Below are 20,791 nucleotides of genomic sequence, written 5' to 3' on the forward strand. Positions count from 1 at the left end.
GCATATTTATATCATGGGATAAAAAATAGAGCACTGGCTGCTCTTCTGGAGGACTTGTGTTTAATTCTCAGTACCCACATGGTAACTAACACCCACCTGTAACTTCAGTTCCAGGGCTTCTAATGCCCTCTTTTGGCCTCACATTGCATGAATGTGATGCACAGACATGCTTGCAAGCAAAATACCATACACATAAAAATAAATCTTTAATAAAGTTTGTGTCTTAAATTTAAAAACAAGCCGAGTGATGGTGGTACATGCCTCTCAGGAGGCAGAGGCAGGCGGATCTCTGTGAGTTTGAGGCCAGTCTGGTCTACATTAGCTAGTTCCTAAACAGGCTCCAAAGTTACAAAGAAACCCTGTCTTGAAGAGAAAAAAAAAATGATGGTTTGAATGAAAATGTCCCCTTTGAGCTCAGATATTTGAATACTTGGTCTCCAGTTGGTGGTGCTATTTAGGTAGGTTTAGAGGAAATATGTCACTGGGGGGTCAGTTTTGGGGTTTTGTTTATTTTCTTTTCAGTTTGGGGGATTGGTTGGGTTTTTTATTGTAGGGGTTTTTTTTTTTTGTTTGTTTGTTTTTTGATTTTTCGAGTCAGGGTTTCTCTGTGGTTTTGGTTCCTGTCCTGGAACTAGCTCTTGTAGACCAGGCTGGCCTCGAACTCACAGAGATCCGCCTGCCTCTGCCTCCCGAGTGCTGGGATTAAAGGCGTGCGCCACCACCGCCCGGCTATTGTAGGGTTTTTTTTTGTGGGTTTTTTTGTTTTTGTTTTTGTTTTTTTGAGACAGGATTTCTTTATGCTGTCCTGGAGTTCCCTGTGTAGAGTAGGCTGGTGTCTGCCTCCCAAGTACTGGGATTAAAGGCTTGGACCACCATGCCCAGATTTTGAGGTTTTAAAAGCCACACTCCATCTCTGCTTTGTGTTTGCTGTTCCAGATGTGTGCTCTCTGCTTGCTGCCTCAGCCATCAGGCCTGCTGCCGCCATGTTGTCCTCACAATTATGATCCCTAACCCTCTGGAACCATAAGCCAAACTTACTTTCTTCTCTAAGTTGTCTTGGTCCTGACAGTCTATCACAGCAATAGAAAGGAACTTTTAGATTTTGTAAGGTCATGGACATGTGGCAGTCAGCACTCCTGGTCAAGGTGGATCAAGCAGACAGAAGCTTTTATATGTGTTGGCTTTCAGATACCCTTTTCAGACCTTGAAAGCTTGTATCTGTGAACGGGCAATCTAAGAAACTGAGTGTCCTTCCTTCTACAAAGCTCTTTTTGTAGGATAAGGAAATACTAGGATAGATACTTTTCTCTAGAAGTCATTTTTATTATCCTCCAGTCAAAATTTAGGTCAATATCAGTGCAGAAAAGTACCAGGCCTTTCTTTCTTTGAAGGTCTAGATTAAGCTACTACAGTTTAGGGGTGTCTCATTGCCCTCTACAAAAGAAGATACACTGAAGCATCCTCCATATCTCCTTTGTCTTCTTCTCCAGAACATCCTCTGCAGATTTCCCTGTGACCCTCTTTCCCTTCCCCTTCCATGAGCAACCACAAGGAAAGCAAAAAGGCCACACTCAACAGTGATACCTGGGTTCCCTGAATCCTATCCACCCTTCCTAGCAGCCATACAGAAGGGAAGCCTATGTCCAACTAGCCACTCCACCAACATACTCTCCCTGACTTTAATACCCTGCAACCTTGATGAATTCTTCCTTTATTTTGCCAAATTAACATTATGAAGAAGCAACCAGGGGGCAGGGAAAGCTGCCTATTGTGGCACAACCTTTTGGAGGTACAGGGGAAACTGTTTTAAGTTTCTTTTAGAACCCAGTTGGTACATTGTAACTCACTAAGCCTGTTCTTCACTCTACACCTAGCTTATGATTTGCAAGCCGGGCAAGGGGCTAGAGATTGAAACACACATAGACAGAGACACAGTCATCCTTGAATTCCCCAAGAATGCCAACTTTATTGTGTTTCAGGGCAGCTTATATAGTGCCTTCCCTGTCTAATGGCCACAGCCTAGCTCTGGGGGGGCGGGGGAGTCAGCTGCAAGCCCACCAGAAACCACTCCCCTGTCTCATGCTCAAAGCAACACATGGTCCCTCAAAACCATCTATAATGAGATCTGGTGCCCTCTTCTGGCATGCAGGCATACATGCAGGCAGAACATTGTATACATAATAAACAAACAAGTAAATAAGAAAAAGATCATGTTGCTGGGTGGTGATGGCGCACACTTTTAAACCCAGCACTCAGGAGGCAGAGACAGGTGGAACTCTGTGAGTTAGTGGCCAGTCTGGTCTGCAGAGCAAGTTCTCGGATGGCCAGCCCTGCACGGAGAGGATCATGTGAGGCTGGGCATAGTGGTGCATGTATTTAATTCTAGCACTCAGAAGCAGAGGGAAGGGGATCTCTGTGAGTTCCAGGCTAGCTAGGGCTATATAGCGAAACAGTCATGGTGTCTGTAAATTTTTCTTTTCTAATCTTGTTGTCCTCTTTTTCTTTTTCTTGCCAGTGTTCTCGCTGGAACTTCTAAGATAGTGTTGAAGAGCAGGACCAAGAATGGGTGTACTAGTGGTGTTACTGATCTTTTCTTTCTTTCTTTCTTTCTTTTTTTTTTTTTTTTGAGACAGGGCAGGGTTTATCTGTGTAGCTCTGGCTGAATGACTAGACTGACTTCAACCCCACATCCATCTGCCTCTGCCTCCTAAGTGATGGGGTTAAAGTCATCACCATGCCTTGCTTTTGCTTTTCATCTCTTTGGTTTTAATTTAAATTTTTGATGTGTGTAGGTGGGTGTTCTGCCCGCATGTAAGTGTACCATGTGTGTGCCTAGTGCCTGTGGAGGTCAGAAGAGGGCACCAAATCCCCTGTATCTGAAGTTACAGACAGTGTGAACCGCTGGGAATTGAGCCATCTCTCCAGCCCCTGACTACCTGACTACTACTATTTCTTCCTCCTCCTCCTCCTCCTCCTTTTCTTTTTCTTCTTCTTCTTCTTCTTCTTCTTCTTCTTCTTCATCATCATCATCATCATCATCATCATCTTCTTCTTTTTTGGTTTTTGGCTTTTGGAGTGGGTTTCTCTGTGTAGCTCTAACTGTCCTGGAACTCACTCTGTAGACCAGGCTGGCCTCGAACTCAGAGATTCACCTACTTCTGTCTCCCAAGTGCTGGGATTAAAGGTGTGTGCCACCACCACCCAGCCCTCCTCTTCCTTCTTCATTCACATACATAAAAGAAAAAAAGCACGAATGAATGAGACCAAATTATTATTAAAAAAAAAACAATAAAAAGGAGTCAGAAGCTTGTAGAAGGAGTGGCGGGCCACTTCCCGCCATCTCGCTCCCCGGCTAGTTTACACCCAAAATAATTACACGGAAACTGTATTCATTTAAAACACTGCCTGGCCCATTAATTCCAGCCTCTTATTGGCTAATTCTCACATCTTGATTAACCCATTTCTAATAATCTGTGTAGCACCACAAGGTGGTGGCTTACCGGGAAGATTCTAACTTACATCCATCTCATGGCGTCTGCCTGACTCTGTTTTCTTTCTCCCAGCGTTCTGTTCTGTCTACTCCACCCACCTAAGGGCTAGCCTATCAAAAGGCCAAGGCAGTTTCTTTATTAACCAATGAAAGTAACATATAGACAGATGACCTTCCTACATCAGAAGCTGTTATATTACATGGTTTCCCTTTTTGTTTTTTTAAGCCCAGGTTTCATGTAACCAGGTTGGCATTGAACTCATTATATAGTTAAAGATAGCTTTAAATTCATGGTTCTTCTAGTTCCACATCTCAAGTTTTAGGTTTAAAGATGTGTATCATTGCACTTAGCATTTGTGTGTGTGTGTGTGTTTAGGGTTCGAGTGCCTGCATGTGGGCATCATGTGTGTGCGTGTGTGCATGTGTGTGTGTGAATTTATGTCATAGTCACTGTCCTGTTGCTGTGAAGAGACACCATGACAAAGGTAACTCTTATAAAAGAGAACATTTAATTAGGGGCGGCTTATAGTTTCAGAGGATTAGTCCATTATTATGATTGGGAGCATGATGGCGCACAGGCAGGCATGTATGATGCTAATGCAGGAACTGAGAGCTTCACATCCTCATCTATAGGCAGCTGACAGAAAGAGATTGGGTCTCAGAAACCTCTAAGTGACACACTTCCTCTGACAAGGCCACACCCTCTAATCTTTTCAAAACGTTTTACTCCCTGGTGACTATGCCTTAAAATACATGTGCCTATGGGGGCATTCTCACTCAAACCATTACATTTTATATATGCAAATGTGTGTGCTCATGGAGACTAGAGGATATGTCTGATGTTTTCATGTATTACCCTTCACTTTGTTTTTTTTGTTTTTGTGTTTTTGTTTTTTTTGACAAGTCTCTCATTGAATCTGGAACTTGCCCACTTGATTAGGCTAGCTGGCCAGAAAATTCTAGGGATCCTCTTGTCTCTGCTTCCCCGCTAGGGTCAGGATTACAGGGGCCACTGCACCCAGCACCTGGCACCCAGCTGAGGACACTAGTGCTGGGTATCCAAACAGTTCCTCATGGTTGGTGTGGCAAATACTTTACTGACTGAACTATGCTCAGTCATTTTTAAACTTTTTACCTTGAGACAGGGATCACTAGGTTGCCCAGGATGGCCTTAAACTTTCGATCCTCTTACCTAAGCTTTATAAGTATCTGGGATTATAAGCCTCTGTTACCCAGCCTTTTCCTAGAGTTAGTCAACACTGTACTTGTAATTATCAGATATTGATAATATCCCTTTCAAAATTTGTCCTTACAGGTTTGAGAGTATAGCCAAGTATGCTTCAAGCCCTGGCGCCATTCCCAGCACATCAAAAAGAAAAAACATACAAACCATTTTGCCATAAAGGCCAATTTACCTAGTGTTCCACGCAGAAATTTTGTATTTTTGAGGCTGAGAGACAATCTTCTGTTGTATTCCTTCTGGGCCCCTGAGTGTTTCAGTCTCTAGGCAGCCTCACTGTTGTATTCTGCATGGACATGCAGCAGGTGTGGAGCTGCTAAGACTGTCCTGATGGCTGAGGAGGGAAGCGTGGATACTGAGAGGGTCTTGTTCCTTCCCAACTGTAGCTGAAGAATGGGTTTGAGAATCAGAAGGAGCCTCAAAAACGACTTTATTTAGACATAAATTGAAGCTCAGAAGAGTCACTGGCATGAATTGGAAGTTTATTGGTTTATTGGTTGTATGACTGAAATATCAAAAATGTGAAGAGAAAAGAACAGGTGGTCAAGATAGTGCCCCATTGACTTGTCATGTGACCTTGGACAAGTCTACTTCCTCTTCTGCATTCCATTAGCTGGATTCAAAATTTACCTTCTGGATACAAACTCCATAGGTTTAATGCTTGGTAGCAATATTAATAAGTGATCCTAATTATTTAGCCTAGCTGGCCTCAAACTCACAGAGATCCACCTACCTCTGTTTCCCAAGTGCTGGAATTGAAGTCATTGCCACCACACACAACTGGAAATCAAACCTATGGCTTTGTGCACGCTAGGCAAACTGTGTTTTATTGAGCTATAACCCATCCTGCTTAGTCTTTATATTTAGGAAATAGTATTTTAGGAAATTGTTTGTTTGATCTTGTTCTCTGTAGCCCAGGCAGGCTTCAAGCTTATAATATTCATAGCCTCTTGAATGCTAGAGTGTCAAGTTGCATTTGCTTTTTTCATATCCTTTTCTCCCATCCTCTGGGTGTTGCTCATTCTTTTGTTGGGGGGTCATTTTTTAAAAATATGATTTGAAATTTTTACGTATTTTTCTTTTGTTTTACAGAAAGAAGGCCTTTCAAAATTCAACAAGATTTATGAATTTGACTATCATCTGTATGGGCAAGTAGGTACTAAAGTGTTTCCATCATAAAGCTGATATATAAGACAGGCATGGTGGCTAGCCCATAATTTAATCCTAGCATTTGGGAAGCTGAGGCAGAAGGGTTATTTTTAAGATGCAGCCTAGCTAGGGTAACTGTTGCTGTAATGAAACACTATAACCAAACAACTAGGGGATAAAGGGTTTATTCAGGTTATGCTTCTACATCACAGTTTTTCATTGTTGTTTGGGTTTGTTTTTATAGTTGTTGTCAGTGTAACAGTTTTGGCTGTCCTGGAACTGTCTTTGTAAACCAGGCTGGCCTCAAACTCACAGGGATCTGATTAAAGACGCATGCCACCACTTCCAAGATCCACATTCCTGTGGATTTATTGTGAAAGGAAGTAAGAGCGGGATCCTGGAAGCAGGAGCTGATGCAGAGGCCACCGAGGGATGCTGTGACTTGCTTAGCCTGCTTTCTTTTTTTTTTTTTAATTTATTTATTATGTATACAATATTCTGTCTGTGTGTATGCCTGCAGGCCAGAAGAGGGCATCAGACCTCATTCCAGATGGTTGTGAGCCACCATGTGGTTGCTGGGAATTGAACTCAGGACCTTTGGAAGAGCAGGCAATGCTCTTAACCACTGAGCCATCTCTCCAGCCCCCTAGCCTGCTTTCTTACACAACCCAGGACCACTAGTCCAGAGGTGGCCCCACTCACAATGAACTTGGTCCTCCCTCATCTTTCTTTTTCCCTTCTGGTTTTTCAAGACAGGGTTTCTCTTTGTAGCCCTGGCTGTTCTAGAACTCACTCTGTAGACCAGACTGGCCTCAACTCAAAGATCTGCCTGCCTTTGCCTCCCAAGTGCTAGAATTAAAGGTGTGTGCTACCACAGCCTGGTTATAGCCAGATCTTAGGAAGGCATCTATCAGTTGAGGTTCCCTTCTTTCAGATGACTCTAGCCTGTGCCAAGTTGACATAAAACTAGCCAGGACACCAAAGCTGTGTAATAAGACATTGTTGCAAAAAATAAAAGGGACAGGTAAGATGATTCAGACTCTTGCTTTCAAGCTTGATGACCCAAATTTAACTTCTGGAACCCACTTAGTGAAAGGAGAAAACCAACTGCTAACACTTGTCTTGATCTCCACATAGTAAATGAACAAGTTAATTAAAATAAATAAAAATGAAAAAGATACCCAGATCCTCTCTAAATTGCTTGTGTTTTACCTAAGTTATAAAGGTCCAGCTGGGGGCTGGAGAGATGGCTCAGTGGTTAAGAGCATTACCTGCTCTTCCGAAGGTCCTAAGTTCAATTCCCAGCAACCAACATGGTGGCTCACAACCATCTGTAATGAGGTCTGGTGCCCTCTTCTGGCCTGCAGACATACAGACAGAATATTGTATACATAATAAATAAATATTTAAAAAAAAAAAAAAGGTCCAGCTGGTGGTGGTGCACACACCTTTAATCCCGGCACTTGGGAGTCAGAGGCAGGCTGATTTCTGTGAGTTCGAGGCCAGCCTGGTCTCCAGGACAGGTTCCAAAGCTATAGAGAAACCCTGTTTCAAAAAATCAATCAAACAAACAAAAAAAAATGCCCTCATCTTTCTACTACACACATTCCGAAACATTGTGTTGGGGAAGGAACATAGGACCTCAAACCAAGTACTGAGTCACTTGATAACTGTTATAACTCTCATCCCTGTGGACTTTTTTCTTCTTTTTTTGTTTTTTTGAGACAGGGTTTCTCTGTAGCTTTGGAGCCTGTCCTGGAACTCCCTTTGTAGACCAGGCTGGCCTTGAACTCACAGAGATCCTCCTGCCTCTGCCTCCCAAGTGCTGGGATTAAAGGCGTGCGCCACCACCTCCCGGCATCTTTTTTCTTAAATAGGGTCTTACTATGTAGTCCTGAGTGCCCTAGAACACACAGAGATATATCTTCCTCTACCTCCCAAATGCTGAGATCAAAAACATGTGCCACCATGTCTGTCCTCCTGAGTAAATTTTAAATGATCCAAAAGGCATCATGGAACTGGTATTAGAATGGTGATTATTGGAGCTGGAGAGATGTCTCTGCACTTAAGAGCACTTGGTGCTCTTGCTGAGAATGAAGGTTCTGTTCCCAGCACCAATCCAGGGCTCACAACCATTCTAAACGCTAGTTCTAGGGGATCTGATGCCCTCTTCTAACCTCCAAGAGCACTAGACAGGCACATGGTACACATACATACAGGCAAAATAATCAATACACATAAAGTAAAGTAAATACATTTTTTAAAAATAAAGAACGGTAGTGGGGTATGGTGACATGCATCTTTCATCTCAGCAATCAGGAGACAGAGGCAGGTGGATAGATCTCTGTAAATTTGAGGCTAGCTTGTTTTACTACATAGGGAAGTCCAGGACAGTGAAGACAATAGAGAGACCCTTCTCAACAGAGAGAGAGAGAGGGGGAGAGAGAGAGAGAGAGAGGTCCAGGACAGTGAAGACAATAGAGAGACCCTTCTCAACAGAGAGAGAGAGAGAGAGGAGAGGAGAGAGAGAGAATATGAGTGAATGAGTTACATTTGTTCTGTTCATTGTCTGTTCTTTTCCTTTCCTTGAATGATTTGTCAAAGTATAACTACAGAAAGACTAACTTTTGTTTTGTTGTTTCTCAGAATGTTACTATGATAATGACTTCAGTCTCTGGACATTTGCTGGCTCATGATTTCCAGATGAGGTTTCGGAAATGGTCAGTACGATTAGTATGGGAAGTAAGCTGTGACAAATCTTACAGGGATTTTGAAGCATGTTTTTGTTACCATGTCATTTATAATAATTCGTAAATACTAATTTATAATACTAAAATTACCTAGGGCTATATGCCCCGCTATAAGTTTTTATCATCCCTTTAGAATAAATACCCACTTTGAGGGGTTCCCCTAAATAAATTTTTTCAGTGCAGTCTTTATTCTATTACAGATGTGCATAAAAGACTTCCGGATTTCTTCTCTGCATCTGTCCATCTGCTTGGGAGAGTGGACAGTGTGTTACGTACAAACTCATAGCTTTGCTTATAATCATCTGGTCAATTTTCCTTTCTCTCTTTTGAGACATGGTCTATCTCCAGTCTTTCTGACTAACTAATAGTCCCGAGTGCGGGATGTGTGGCACATGCTACCTTGCCCAGCCTTTTGTTGTTGTTGTTTTGGTTTGGTTGGTTTTTTTTTTTTTTTTTTTTTTTTTTTGAGCCATGGCCTGCTATGTTGCTCAGCCTGGCTCTGAAGTCCTGGGATCTAGTGATTCTTCTGCTTCGGCCTTCTGAGTAGCATCTGTCCCCAGCTCTCTAGGCCATTTCCCATGGGAGGGTCTCCTGTGCATCTGCTGTAGTTAGACATTCTTAATGGAGAGGGGCTCTCTGTCCATGCAGGTAAAGGCCTTTGTGTTTCTGTTTCTATTCTAGGCAGAGCTGCAATCCCCTAGTCCTCTTTGAAGCGGAAATTGAAAAGTACTGCCCAGAAAATTTTATAGACATCAAGGTAAGATCTTTGGAAGACATTGAGATTAAACAACCAGAAGTCATTGAACTGAGTGATTCCTATATTTTTATTGCACTGAAATTTCCTACCAACCTCAGTATCATAATTAATTGATTTATTGTTTATTTGAGACAGAATCTTAATATGTAACCTTGGCTGGCCTTGAATATAGTATGCAGACCAGACTAGCCTCAAACTCATAGAGATTCACCTGCCTCTGCTGGGATTAAAGGTGTACATCACCATGCCCAACCAGTATCATGACTTTAAAATGTTTCTTCCACCTATTGTATATGAATATTGTATATTGTAAATGAAGTGTTTTGTTTGGAAGAAATGGTCTTGCCATATAGCCCAGGTTGACTTCTCCTTGCATAAATACTCCTATCTCTTCCTCTCAAATTGCTAAGATGAGAGGCGTGAGCCACCTAAGTACCCAAGGAACTTTTCAAATGAAATTCAAGGAATAAATGTTACTAAATAATTAATTTTAGCCCCCATCTCACCCTCAGGTAAACTCTAAAAGCTTTAAAGTAAGATGGAGTAATATGGACCCACATCTCTTACTTCCAAGGGAGAGGCAGGAGGATTGTTGCAAGTTCAAAACCAGTGAGGACTACTTAGCAAGATCTTGTCTTGAAAAAAATTACAAACTATAATTGGCTGTTTAAAAGATAAATTATTATGAAGTAGATCTCTCACTTTGTGACCAGCCTGGTCTACATAGCAAGTACCATGTCAACCAGGACTGCATACTGAGACCCTGTCTCAAAAAGGTAAACTGTCATTCGTGGCTCACACCTTTAATTCCAGCACTTGGGGGGCAGAGGCAGGCGGGTCTCTGTGAGTTCAAGGCCAGCCTGGTCTGCAGAGCTAGTTCCAGGACAGCCAGGGAACACAGAGAAACCATGTCTTAAAGAAAAGTAAAGAAAATTGTTAGGCCAGCCTGACTTGGTGACCTGTGTTCACTGCTCGGGACCAGTAGAGAGGTGGAAAGAGCAGTGAACTCAGTGCTGAAAAGTGTTTCCACACCAGGCAGCACACAACCACCTGAACTCCAGCTCTGGGGAATCCAATACCTCCGGCCCCTTCAGGTACCTGCTTTCAAATACACATAATCCTCACACCAACACACACTATACACATAATTAAGAATAAAAATTTTTTAATATTTTTTTAAGGTGAAAGGACAGAACTGACTCCTCAAAGTTGTTCTGTGGCATCCACATGCCCTCCCACACAATAATAAGAATAATAATACTGGTAAATGACCAGTTCAAGGCACTTAGTTCTACCTGGGAAAGTTTGTTAGAATGAATCTCCAGGAACAGGCCTGGGATTAAACACTTTGTAGAGTGCTTCCCTGGTATGTATGACTCAGTTTATTATCGTTCTCCATAAAACAGCTGCAATCCCAGCACTGGGGACATGGAGACAGAAGGAGCCAGAGTTGAGGATCATCCTCAACTCTATAGCTATCTGAGACCCTGTCAGGGAGGGGAATAGGGAGGAACTTACTCAGTGACTGACGTTTGATCAGAACTGATGGCAGAAGTGTTTTAGAGCTGAGTTTTGGGTTTCATCATATTGATGGAGCTGTGTGAAACCCTCAGTTTCTATAAACACACAGGTCTGGAGGACTGTAGCAGATACCGTACCATGAGCAATTTTCTCTGCTCTGTCCTTGCATACCTCCCCAAAAGTCTAAATACGCCACAGCCAGCGCTGATCCTTAGTCACCTTTCTCAGTGGACTCTGACGTTGTTTTGTTTTTGTTTGTTTGTTTGGTTGGTTGGTTGGGGTTTTGTTTTATTATTGAAACAGGGTTTCAGTCTGTGACCCAGGCTGACCTGAACTTATAGCAGTCTACCTCAATTTTCCCAGTGCTGGGATTACAGACATGAGCTATGTATGTTGCCTAGCGAAGTCAGATTTCTTTCTTTCTTTTAAATTTAACTTAGTTTTTTTATGTGTATAGGTATTTTGCCTGTGTGCATGTCAGTGTACCACATACATGTCTGGTGCCCCCAGAGGCCAGAAGAGGGTGTCAGATCCCGTGGAACAGATGGTTGTGAACTGTCTTGTAGCCCTCCAAAGAACAGCTACTGAGCCATCTCTGCAGCCTCCTAAATCAGATTCTGTAGCATAAAGGAGCCAAGTAATTTCCCTGCTCACTGCACTCTCCCTTGTAATTTCAGAAGACTTTGGAGCGAGAGGCACAACATTGTCAGGCACTGGTGATCTGGACTGACTGTGACAGAGAAGGTGAAAACATCGGGTTTGAGATTATCCACGTATGCAAGGCTGGTGAGTCTCCTGCTGAGTGTCTCTGCTTGGGGGCGTTAAGTGGGCGTGGTCAAGTTCCTCCATACACAGTTCCTCCTGACTCATACACAGAACCACGCACATATACATGCACATCATTACAATTTTCTTTTCCCCCCCGAGACAGGAATTCTCTGGGTCTCAGTCCTGAAACTCACTTTATAGGCCAGGCTAGCCTAGAACTTACAGAGATCTGCCTGCCTCTGCCTGAGTGCTGGGGTTAAAAGCGTGCATCACCATTGATTGGCCTCCTAAAATAAAACTTTAAGAGATCTTTTAACTGTTCAAGTTGTTCTTTTTCCTAAATTTAAGCCAAAAGATCCAAGTAAGATTTAAATCTCAAAAGGTTCACCTAAAGTATCTTAGTTCATAGCTGAAATGGATTCCACTGTTATTTCTGACAAGACCTAAAGATTATAATACCTTGCCCAGCCTGAATACAGGGAGAGCTGCTTGGTCTTATGGCAGCTTGAAGCCTAGGGAAAGCCTGTCTCTTTCTGAGTGATTTTGGAGGAGGGATAGATGGAGGGGGGTGAAGAGGTGAAGTGGGGAGAGAGTGGGAGGAGAGTGAGCAGGGAGAGGTGGTTGTAGACGAGATGTAAAATAAATAAATTGTTATAAAGGATTATAAAATCCTTTCCCTCTTTGCTATTTTTTTCCATTAATTTAAACTAAGAGGTGAAAGGCAAACCAGCTTCTTGTTTTGGTTTGCCTGGATGTCATGATAGTTTAAGAAGAGCAATAAAAAAGTTGGGCAGTGATGGCACACCTTTAATCCCAGCACTTAGAAGGCAGAGGCAGATGAATCTCTGTGAGTTCAAGGCCAGCCTAGTCTACAAGAGCTAGTTCCAGCACAGCTAGAGCTACACAGAGTAACCTTGTCTTGGAAATTAAAAAAAAAAAAAAAAAAAAAAAAAAAGCACCTGCTTTTGTGCTGATGCACTTCGGATTAAGTTTGGATCTGTGCTTCCTTCTCTTCTACAGTAAAGCCCAGTCTACAGGTGTTGCGGGCCCGTTTCTCTGAGATCACGCCGCGTGCCGTCAGGGCAGCCTGTGAAAACCTGACTGAGCCTGACCAGAGAGTAAGCGATGCAGTGGATGTGAGGCAGGAGCTGGATCTGCGGATTGGTGAGGAGCCAGAGGGGCTGCCGCTGCCTAAGCGGGTCCTTGTGTTGGCTCATGGGGCCAACAATAACTTTATGGTTCATTGCTGTCTGGTTCTTCCTTCCTCCGCCCTCCTCTTGTAGGAGCTGCCTTCACAAGGTTCCAGACCCTGCGGCTCCAGCGGATTTTCCCTGAGGTTCTGGCAGAGCAGCTCATCAGCTATGGCAGTTGCCAGTTCCCAACACTGGGGTTTGTGGTGGAGAGGTTCAAAGCCATTCAGGCTTTTGTGCCAGAAGTTTTCCACAGAATTAAAGGTAAAGCCCCAAGGTTCTTTGCTCTGGGATCTGCAGGCTCCAGGAAGACGGGGCTGCAGAGCTTAGTGAAGGTATGGTTATCATTCAGCCTTACTGCCCTTCACCCCGCCCCGTCATCATCCAGACTCTACTGAAAGGGTCTTATGTGTCCAGGGCCCCTCCCTCTATCAAAAGCTTTGATTTTTCACTGTTATGTATCATTTTCTGTCATATGGTGGCTCCTCTGAGGCAGCTCTGTTTGTTTCTCTCCGATACAGTAACTCATGACCACAAAGATGGGACTGTAGAGTTCAACTGGAAAAGATACCGTCTCTTTAACCACACAGCTTGTCTTGTCCTTTATCAGTTGTGTATGGAGGTAAGGAGTTCTTTGAGATCTTAGGGCTCAAGAAGCATTGTATGTGCTCCCAGCAACTCTTTCCTGCTCTATTTCCCACTGAACTAGGCTTGTTTGTTGGCTTAGAGTTTATACCCCCAGAGCCTGCAGGATGGTGCCTGTGCCAATCCTGAAAACCTGAATAAATCCTTGGGAATCAGATGGTGGAAGGAAAAAACCAACTCCTGAAGGCTGCTGTGTGTTCTACGTGTGAGCCTCTGTGTGTGTGTATGTGTGTGTGTGTGTGTGCGTGTGTGTGTGTGTGTTTACATGTATACACATACACACAACACTTTTTTAGAAACCAGCATGATTAGAAAGCCAGCACTAAAAGTGTGTGAAGTGGCCAGTCATGATGGGACATGCTTGTAATGCTAGCCTTTAGGAGGCTGCAGCAGGTTCAGGGCCAGCATTGTCTGTGTAGTTAGACTCTGGGTTGTGCAAGTGTTAGAAATTGATGGTGTACCAGGCATTAAAGGATGGTGGTGCATTCCTTTAATCCCAGCACTCAGGAGGCAGAGGCAGGCAGATCTCTGAGTTCGAGGTCAGCCTGGTCTACAGAGTGTGTTCTAGGACAGGCTTCAAAGCTACACAGAGAAACCCTGTCTCGAAATACAAAACAAAACAAAAATAATAAAGAAACTAATGGTGCTTCATAGATGGATGCTGACATGAAATTACCTTAAAATGAACTTTATTAAAGTTATAGGCTATGACCATGGCCAGCCATAATGATGCTCTTAAAACAGGAGACCATTAGAAGAGATTTAGGAACATACCATGGCAGCATGACAGAGTCTTAAAGGAACTCCTTCAATTCTGGAGACAAAGGGGAATTTCTGATTTCTTACAGAATCAGAAATTTTGTTCTGTTTTTTTCTGTCTGTAATACAAGTGGGGTCGTAATTCACAGGTGGTCCCTGGGGAGTCTGGGAATTCTTCCCCATAGACACCCAGCCTGAGGCCTGTGTGCTAACAGTCACAGCAGGAACTTGGAAGATCTTTGTCCTAAGTTTGTGAGGCAGCAGTAGGTCCTGATCTGACAGCAAGGAGAGCTGGGTATAATGGTGTATGCCCTTGGATGGCAGAAACAGGAGGATCAGCTCAGCCCCTGTTGAGTTTGAGTTTAACCTGGGCTACATGAAACCAAGTCTCAAAATTTTTTAAGTAGAATTTTTAGATCAAGACAAAAATTTTAGAAGTAGCTCACTGAAATCCCCCTCTAAAATATATACTTTGAACTGAGATTAGGATGAGTCATCTAAGCCCATTTAGAGCTGGACCTCAGGATCTGGGAAAGAACTTAAGCATTTGCTCTAACCTCCTTCCATTGGTCACACGAGGAAGTAAAAGTCACAAATGAAATAGGTAATTTTGGAAAACAATAATGCCAGGACAAAAATACAAGAGAAAGTAATAGAAGGTGGCCTGTGGGTGGCGTGGGGACTGTTTATTCCAGATGATAAGCAATTTGAGCAACTGAGTTCTATCCCTAGGACCCACATAGTGGAAGGAAGAAACCACCTCCTGCAAGTTGTCCTTTGACCGTCACATATGCTTATGGCACACAGGTTATGGCACAGGTTACCTCTTTACACACAGACATATCATAAACACCTGTTCTGTTTGGCTGTAATGGCTACTCAGTGACAAGTGACAGTCTTTGAGCTTCTTGGAAAGAGCAGCTGGTCCCCACTCTCTTGTAAAGAGAAATTTGAATTGGGATATACAAACTCCTCCTTAATGAACCATTTAAATTCATGTCCATTTACAGTGTCTTTGAAAGTTTTGCAGTTTTTATTGTATAACTTGTACTGTTTATATCTCGAGTATGAAGTTATATAATGCTAAGGTTGGAACTCCAGGCCTCATGAATGCTAGGCAAGTGCCCTGACTTACACTGCAGCCCTATTATCCTTAATTTAAAAAGTTAAAAAAAAAGAAAAGAAAAAAAATAACAGAGTGCATGTAAGTCAAGTCTCAGATCAAAGACTTCAGAATTTCATGAGATCTAGACCACTTAACAACTTGTGAAAATGTCTTTCCAAGTCTTGGCTTGAGTAGGAAGGAGTGATAACATCCCACAGTTTCAATGCGTGGAAGGCTCCTTGAGAAAGGCTACATCATGGGAACTTGAAGTGATATACTCCAGGCTAATGTGGACTTTGTGTGCTTGATTTTCTAGGATCCCATGGCAACCGTGGTAGAGGTCAGGTCTAAGCCAAAAAGCAAGTGGAGGCCTCAAGCTTTGGACACTGTGGTATGTATGTTCCAGATACTAAGGAACAGTTACTTCCTGTTGTTAGGGCTATCGTTCTGCATGGCTATGGTCCAGTGGAAGGAAAGAATGTCATTCAAATCTCAAGACCATACAGAAAAGCACGCAGAAGACCTGAGTTAGCTCAGCCTCTTAATACAATTATAAGGTTTTAAAACCAAAAGAGAAATGCAAGCCATTCATGTTTATATATGAATATTTATATAGTCAAATAATTTTGATGTCTTATTGGTCCTTTTTAAAGTTTTTATTTGTTTTGATTTTTTGAGATGGGATCTCTAACGGGGTCCTAACTGTCCTGGAACTCTGTAGACCAGGTTGGCCTCAAACTGAGAGCTCTGCCTTCCTCTATCTCCTGAGTATGAGGCTCAAATCCTGTACCACCATGCCTAGCCTTTGTCGGACTGTCAATAGAAAAGAAGAGCTTGCAGAATTAGAAAGCCTCAGAGGATGTTTTCAGTGTCTAGGGGGAATTTTTGAGACTCGAGTCATGGTCTCTTAAGTGTGCCTCTCATATTGCCTTCATTAGCTTAATTCTCTTGTCAGACTACTTAATAAAAGTATAGATTTCTGCTAGGAGTGGTAGCACTTGTCTGTGATCCTAGCTATCAAGGAAGCTGATGATAGCTAAGGCTAGCCTGCACTACATACAAAGCTCTTGTCTTAAAAAAAGAAAAATCCCAATTGAGGCTAGGCATATGCCTTTAATCTTAGCACTTGAGAGGCAGAGGCAGGCAGATTTCTGTGAGTTCTAAGCCAGCCTGGTCTACAGAGCGAGTTTCAGGACAGCCTGGGCTAAACAGAGAAACTCTGTCTCCAAAAAAGAGGAAGGAAGGAAGAAAAAAAAAATCCACACATACACACTATCTGGGCATGGTGCTGTAAACCTGCCAACTCCTTGGGCAAGTGTCAGCTGCACATTATCTTGAAGAATCACTCGAAGGGGCTGGAGAAATGGTTCAGAGGTTAAGAGCATTGCCTGCTCTTCCAAAGGTCCTGAGTTCAATTCCCAGCAACTACATGGTGGCTCACAGCCATCTGTAATAGGGTCTGGTGCCCTCTTCTGGCCTGCAGGCATACACACAAACAGAATATTGTATACATACTAAATAAATAAATATTTAAAAAAAAAAGAATCACTCGATAGCTTCCTTAGGAAGATGTGATGGATACCAGTGATCAGTGACTGTAGCATTATGAGGTAGAGGTAGGAGACCCACAAGTTCAAGGACAGCCTGGACTTTATGGTTTACTGTTTCAAGCCAAAAAGAAAAATATTTTTATTTATGTTTTGTAGTTCTTTTTTTGTTGTTGTTGTTGTTGTGGTTTTTTTTTTGTTTGTTTTTGTTTTTTCGAGACAGGGTTTCTCTGTGGTTTTGGAGCCTGTCCTGGAACTAGCTCTTGTAGACCAGGCTGGTCTCGAACTCACAGAGATCCGCCTGCCTCTGCCTCTGCCTCTCAAGTGCTAGGATTAAAGGCGTGCGCAACTACCGCCCGGCTTGTTTTGTAGTTCTTTTAAACAAATTTTACTATGTAGCCCTGGTTGGTCTGGAACTCACATAGACTAGGCTAACCTAGATTTCACACAGATCTGCCCATCTCTGCTTCCCAAGAACCACCATGCTCTTATTTGGGTTTTCTTCTTTGGTGTTTAGTTGGTTGGTTTTGTTGTTGTTCTTGTTAAAAGTACATTTTAAACAAACAAAACCCCAACTAGTTGTGATCTGCCTGGCCGACTTAATCCAGAAATCTTCCCTTGGACAGTCTTCCCCTCTTGGCATGATGGCTGTAGCTGAAGCGACAGGGCCAGACCTGCCCGAAGATGAGTTAGGTGCTGTGTTGTGCTCTGACTCACAAACTTCATCCTGTCTCTGTTGACAGGAGCTGGAGAAGCTGGCTTCTCGGAAATTGAGAATAAATGCTAAAGAAACCATGAGGATTGCAGAAAAACTCTACACACAAGGGTAGGTATAAGCTCACAGAGCAATCTTAAACCAGCCCCTCCCCTGCCTTCATGCTCGGGATTTATCCCAGGGCTTGCACACAGTAGGTAAGCATACTGTCATTATGCCAAATCCCACTGTTGACCCCTCAGCAATTGTCCTGAGTCCTGGAAAGTGTCAGCCAGCAGGCAACACCTTTAGGATCCTGTTAGACTCCTCCTACCTCTGAGATCAGTGAGTGCCCTAGCAGTTGAGTGCCCTTACTGTCCACTTACCACTGCATGAGAATGTGAGAGGTGGGTTGTCCAAATTGAGTGCTGTAAGGATACAATACATTGTATATGTTAAAGTTGTTTATGAAAATAAAACATTTAGATTTCTTTCCTTTTTTAGCACTAAGGACTAAGTCTGGGTCATCCCTCATGCATGCTAGAATGCTAGACACTACCACTGAGCCATGTTAGCAGTTCTGTTTGCTTGTACTGCTCTTTTGTTGTTGTTTGTTTGTTTGTTTTCATTTTATGCATAAGGATATTTTGTCTGTGCACCATGTGTGCCTGGTGCCAGAAGAGGCCAGAAGTAGGAGTTGGATTCCCTGGAATTGGAATTACAGACAGATGTGAGTTTCCTTATGGGTGCTGGGAATTGAACCCAGGTCTTCTGGAAGAAGTACCCAAACATCTTTCCAACACCTGAGCAATGATTCTTTATATGCTATAAGAAAAGCAATAGGGGGCTGGAGAGGTGGCTTGGTGGTTAAGAACACTGACTACTCTTACAGAAAACTCAGGTTCAATTCCCAGCACCCACTTGGTGGCTCAAACTATCTGTAACTCCAGTTCCAGAGGATCTGACTCCCTCATCTGACCTCCAAGGGCCCCAGACATGCATCTGTTACATATACATACTGGCAGACAAAACATAAAATAAATAAACCTTAAAAAAAAAACTTTTAAAAAAGAAAAGAAAAGCTATTCAGGAGCTGGAGAAATGGCTCAGTGGTTAAGAGCACTTGCTGCTCTTAGAGAGGGCCTAGGTTCAATTCCCAGCTCCCACATGGTAGCTTACAACCATCTCTTATTCCAAGTCCAGGGATCCAATGTTGGCCTCTGGAAGCCCAGGCACAGTGATGGTGCATAGGTGTATATATAAATAAAACACATAAGTAAACTAATAAAATTAATTTTTAAAAAGTTATAGAAGGGGCTGGAAAGATGGCTCAGCGGTTAAGGGCACTGGCTGCTCTTCCAGAGTTCAATTCCCAGCAACCACATGGTAGCTCACAGCCATCTGAAATGAGATCTGATGCCCTCTTCTGGCCTGCAAGCACACATGGAAGGAATGTTGTATATATAGCAAATAAATAAATTTAAAAAAAAAAAAGTTATAGAAGGCCGGGCAGTGGTTGCACACGTCTTTAATCCCAGCACTCGGGGGGCAAAGGCGAGCGGATCTCTGTGAGTTTGAGGCCAGCCTGGTCTATAAGAGCTAGTGCCAGGACAGGCTCCAAAGCTACAGAGAAACCCTGTCTCAAAAAACAAACAAACAGTTTTAGAAGAAAATGCTGTCGGAACAGTCAAATCTATTGAGGCTCACAACACACAGCGTCCTCTGTCAGTCTGTTAAGAGGGGCCAGTGGTGTGTCCCTGGCCTCAAGGAACTGAGAGTCAAAGACCTTTATCCTACATTATCCTTCTGCTTTCTTGTCTGTAGGTTTCCAGAATGACCTAACAGGAAAACCTGCTGCTTTTCACCCAGTAAGGGGCCCTATCTCCAGCTACCAGCTTAGATAGTTTACAGTCACATCGGCAGTGTCAGAAGACTACAACTTCCAGTGGTTACAAACCAATGGAAAGGCCTAACAGTGTCCTTTGGTGTACCTTTCTCTTAGGTATATCAGCTACCCACGAACAGAAACAAACATCTTCCCTAAAGACTTAAACCTGGCTGCTTTGGTGGAACAGCAGACCCAGGATCCACACTGGGGGGTGTTTGCTCAGAACATTCTAGAGCGAGGTGGCCCCACTCCACGAAATGGGAACAAATCTGATCAAGCTCACCCCCCCATTCACCCCACCAAATACACCAGCGGCCTGCAGGTGAGTTTCTGAGTGTGAGTCCCGCTGGAGCACAGCACAGGTACAGGGTGAGGAGTAAGACTGGACTTTGGCTCTGGAACAGTGATACCAAAATGTCTCTCATTTCAAGAGAGGGATGAAGGAAACCATCAGTGACTCTGTTTTTGTTTTAAATTTTCTCAGCCTTTGTGTTAAGATAAGGTCTCACTTTGTAGACCAGGCTGGCCTCAAACTCAGAGATCTGTCTATCTCTACTACCCAAGTGCTGGGATTAAAAGTGTGTGCCACCATGCCTGGCCTTAGTTTTCATTACATTCTGTATGTTGTCGGGAAGAGCACACATGCCACAGCACATGTGTGGAGGTCAGAATTCACTCAGAGGAAGTAACTGGTGATCTATACAAATTGCTATGTATTTATATGTACATTATATGTTTACTGTTTATAAACAATAACATTTTGGCTGGGGAGATGAAAGGGGTAAATGAATCCTTAAGAGGGGAATTGTGACTGGGTGGTGATGGTGCTCACCTTTAATCCCAGCTCTTGGGAGGCAAAGGCAGTGGATCTCTTCAGAGTATGACTTCCAGGATACCCAGGGCTACACAGAGAAACCCTGTCTCAAAAAAAAGGAGGGGGAAGGTGGGTTGGGATTGTTAGATATGTGTATGAGTGTCTCCTGGGCTTTTTTAGTATGGGGAGCCTTAGTAAATCCTGCTTACCTGACTGATGAAATGTTACCCCCAACAAATCACTGCTTGAGTGCACGCATGCAGGTAGTGTTCGTGTCCAGTGCTACCTGTACTTTCACCCCCTGTGCGGCTCATATCAAAGAATGTGTTGCATCAGGCAGTGGTGGCACATGCCTTTAATCCCAGCACTCAGTAGGCAGAGACAGGCGGATCTCTGTAAATTTGAGACCAGCCTGGTCTACAGAGCTAATTCCAGAATACAGAATAGGCCCCAAAGCTACAGAGAAACCCTTGT

The 20,791-nt window shown here is 43.2% G+C and overlaps 1 protein-coding gene across 2 annotated transcripts in view; it reads left to right on the top strand.

The window, feature by feature from the left end:
• Top3a (DNA topoisomerase III alpha) overlaps positions 1–20,791 on the top strand; it is a 39,976-nt gene that overhangs the window by 6,162 nt on the left and 13,023 nt on the right. For both annotated transcript variants that reach the window (XM_041665904.1, XM_041665905.1), the window contains exons 2-11: positions 5,823–5,882; positions 8,526–8,599; positions 9,311–9,386; positions 11,585–11,693; positions 12,696–12,839; positions 12,959–13,129; positions 13,387–13,487; positions 15,691–15,765; positions 17,665–17,747; positions 19,618–19,825. In XM_041665904.1, the coding sequence (XP_041521838.1) occupies positions 5,823–5,882; positions 8,526–8,599; positions 9,311–9,386; positions 11,585–11,693; positions 12,696–12,839; positions 12,959–13,129; positions 13,387–13,487; positions 15,691–15,765; positions 17,665–17,747; positions 19,618–19,825 (1,101 nt within the window). The remainder of the gene's footprint in view (positions 1–5,822; positions 5,883–8,525; positions 8,600–9,310; positions 9,387–11,584; positions 11,694–12,695; positions 12,840–12,958; positions 13,130–13,386; positions 13,488–15,690; positions 15,766–17,664; positions 17,748–19,617; positions 19,826–20,791) is intronic.

This window comes from Microtus oregoni, unplaced genomic scaffold (assembly GCF_018167655.1).
Source record: "Microtus oregoni isolate MIOR12 unplaced genomic scaffold, Mior012 000015F_ref0000493, whole genome shotgun sequence".
Lineage (NCBI taxonomy): Eukaryota > Metazoa > Chordata > Mammalia > Rodentia > Cricetidae > Microtus > Microtus oregoni.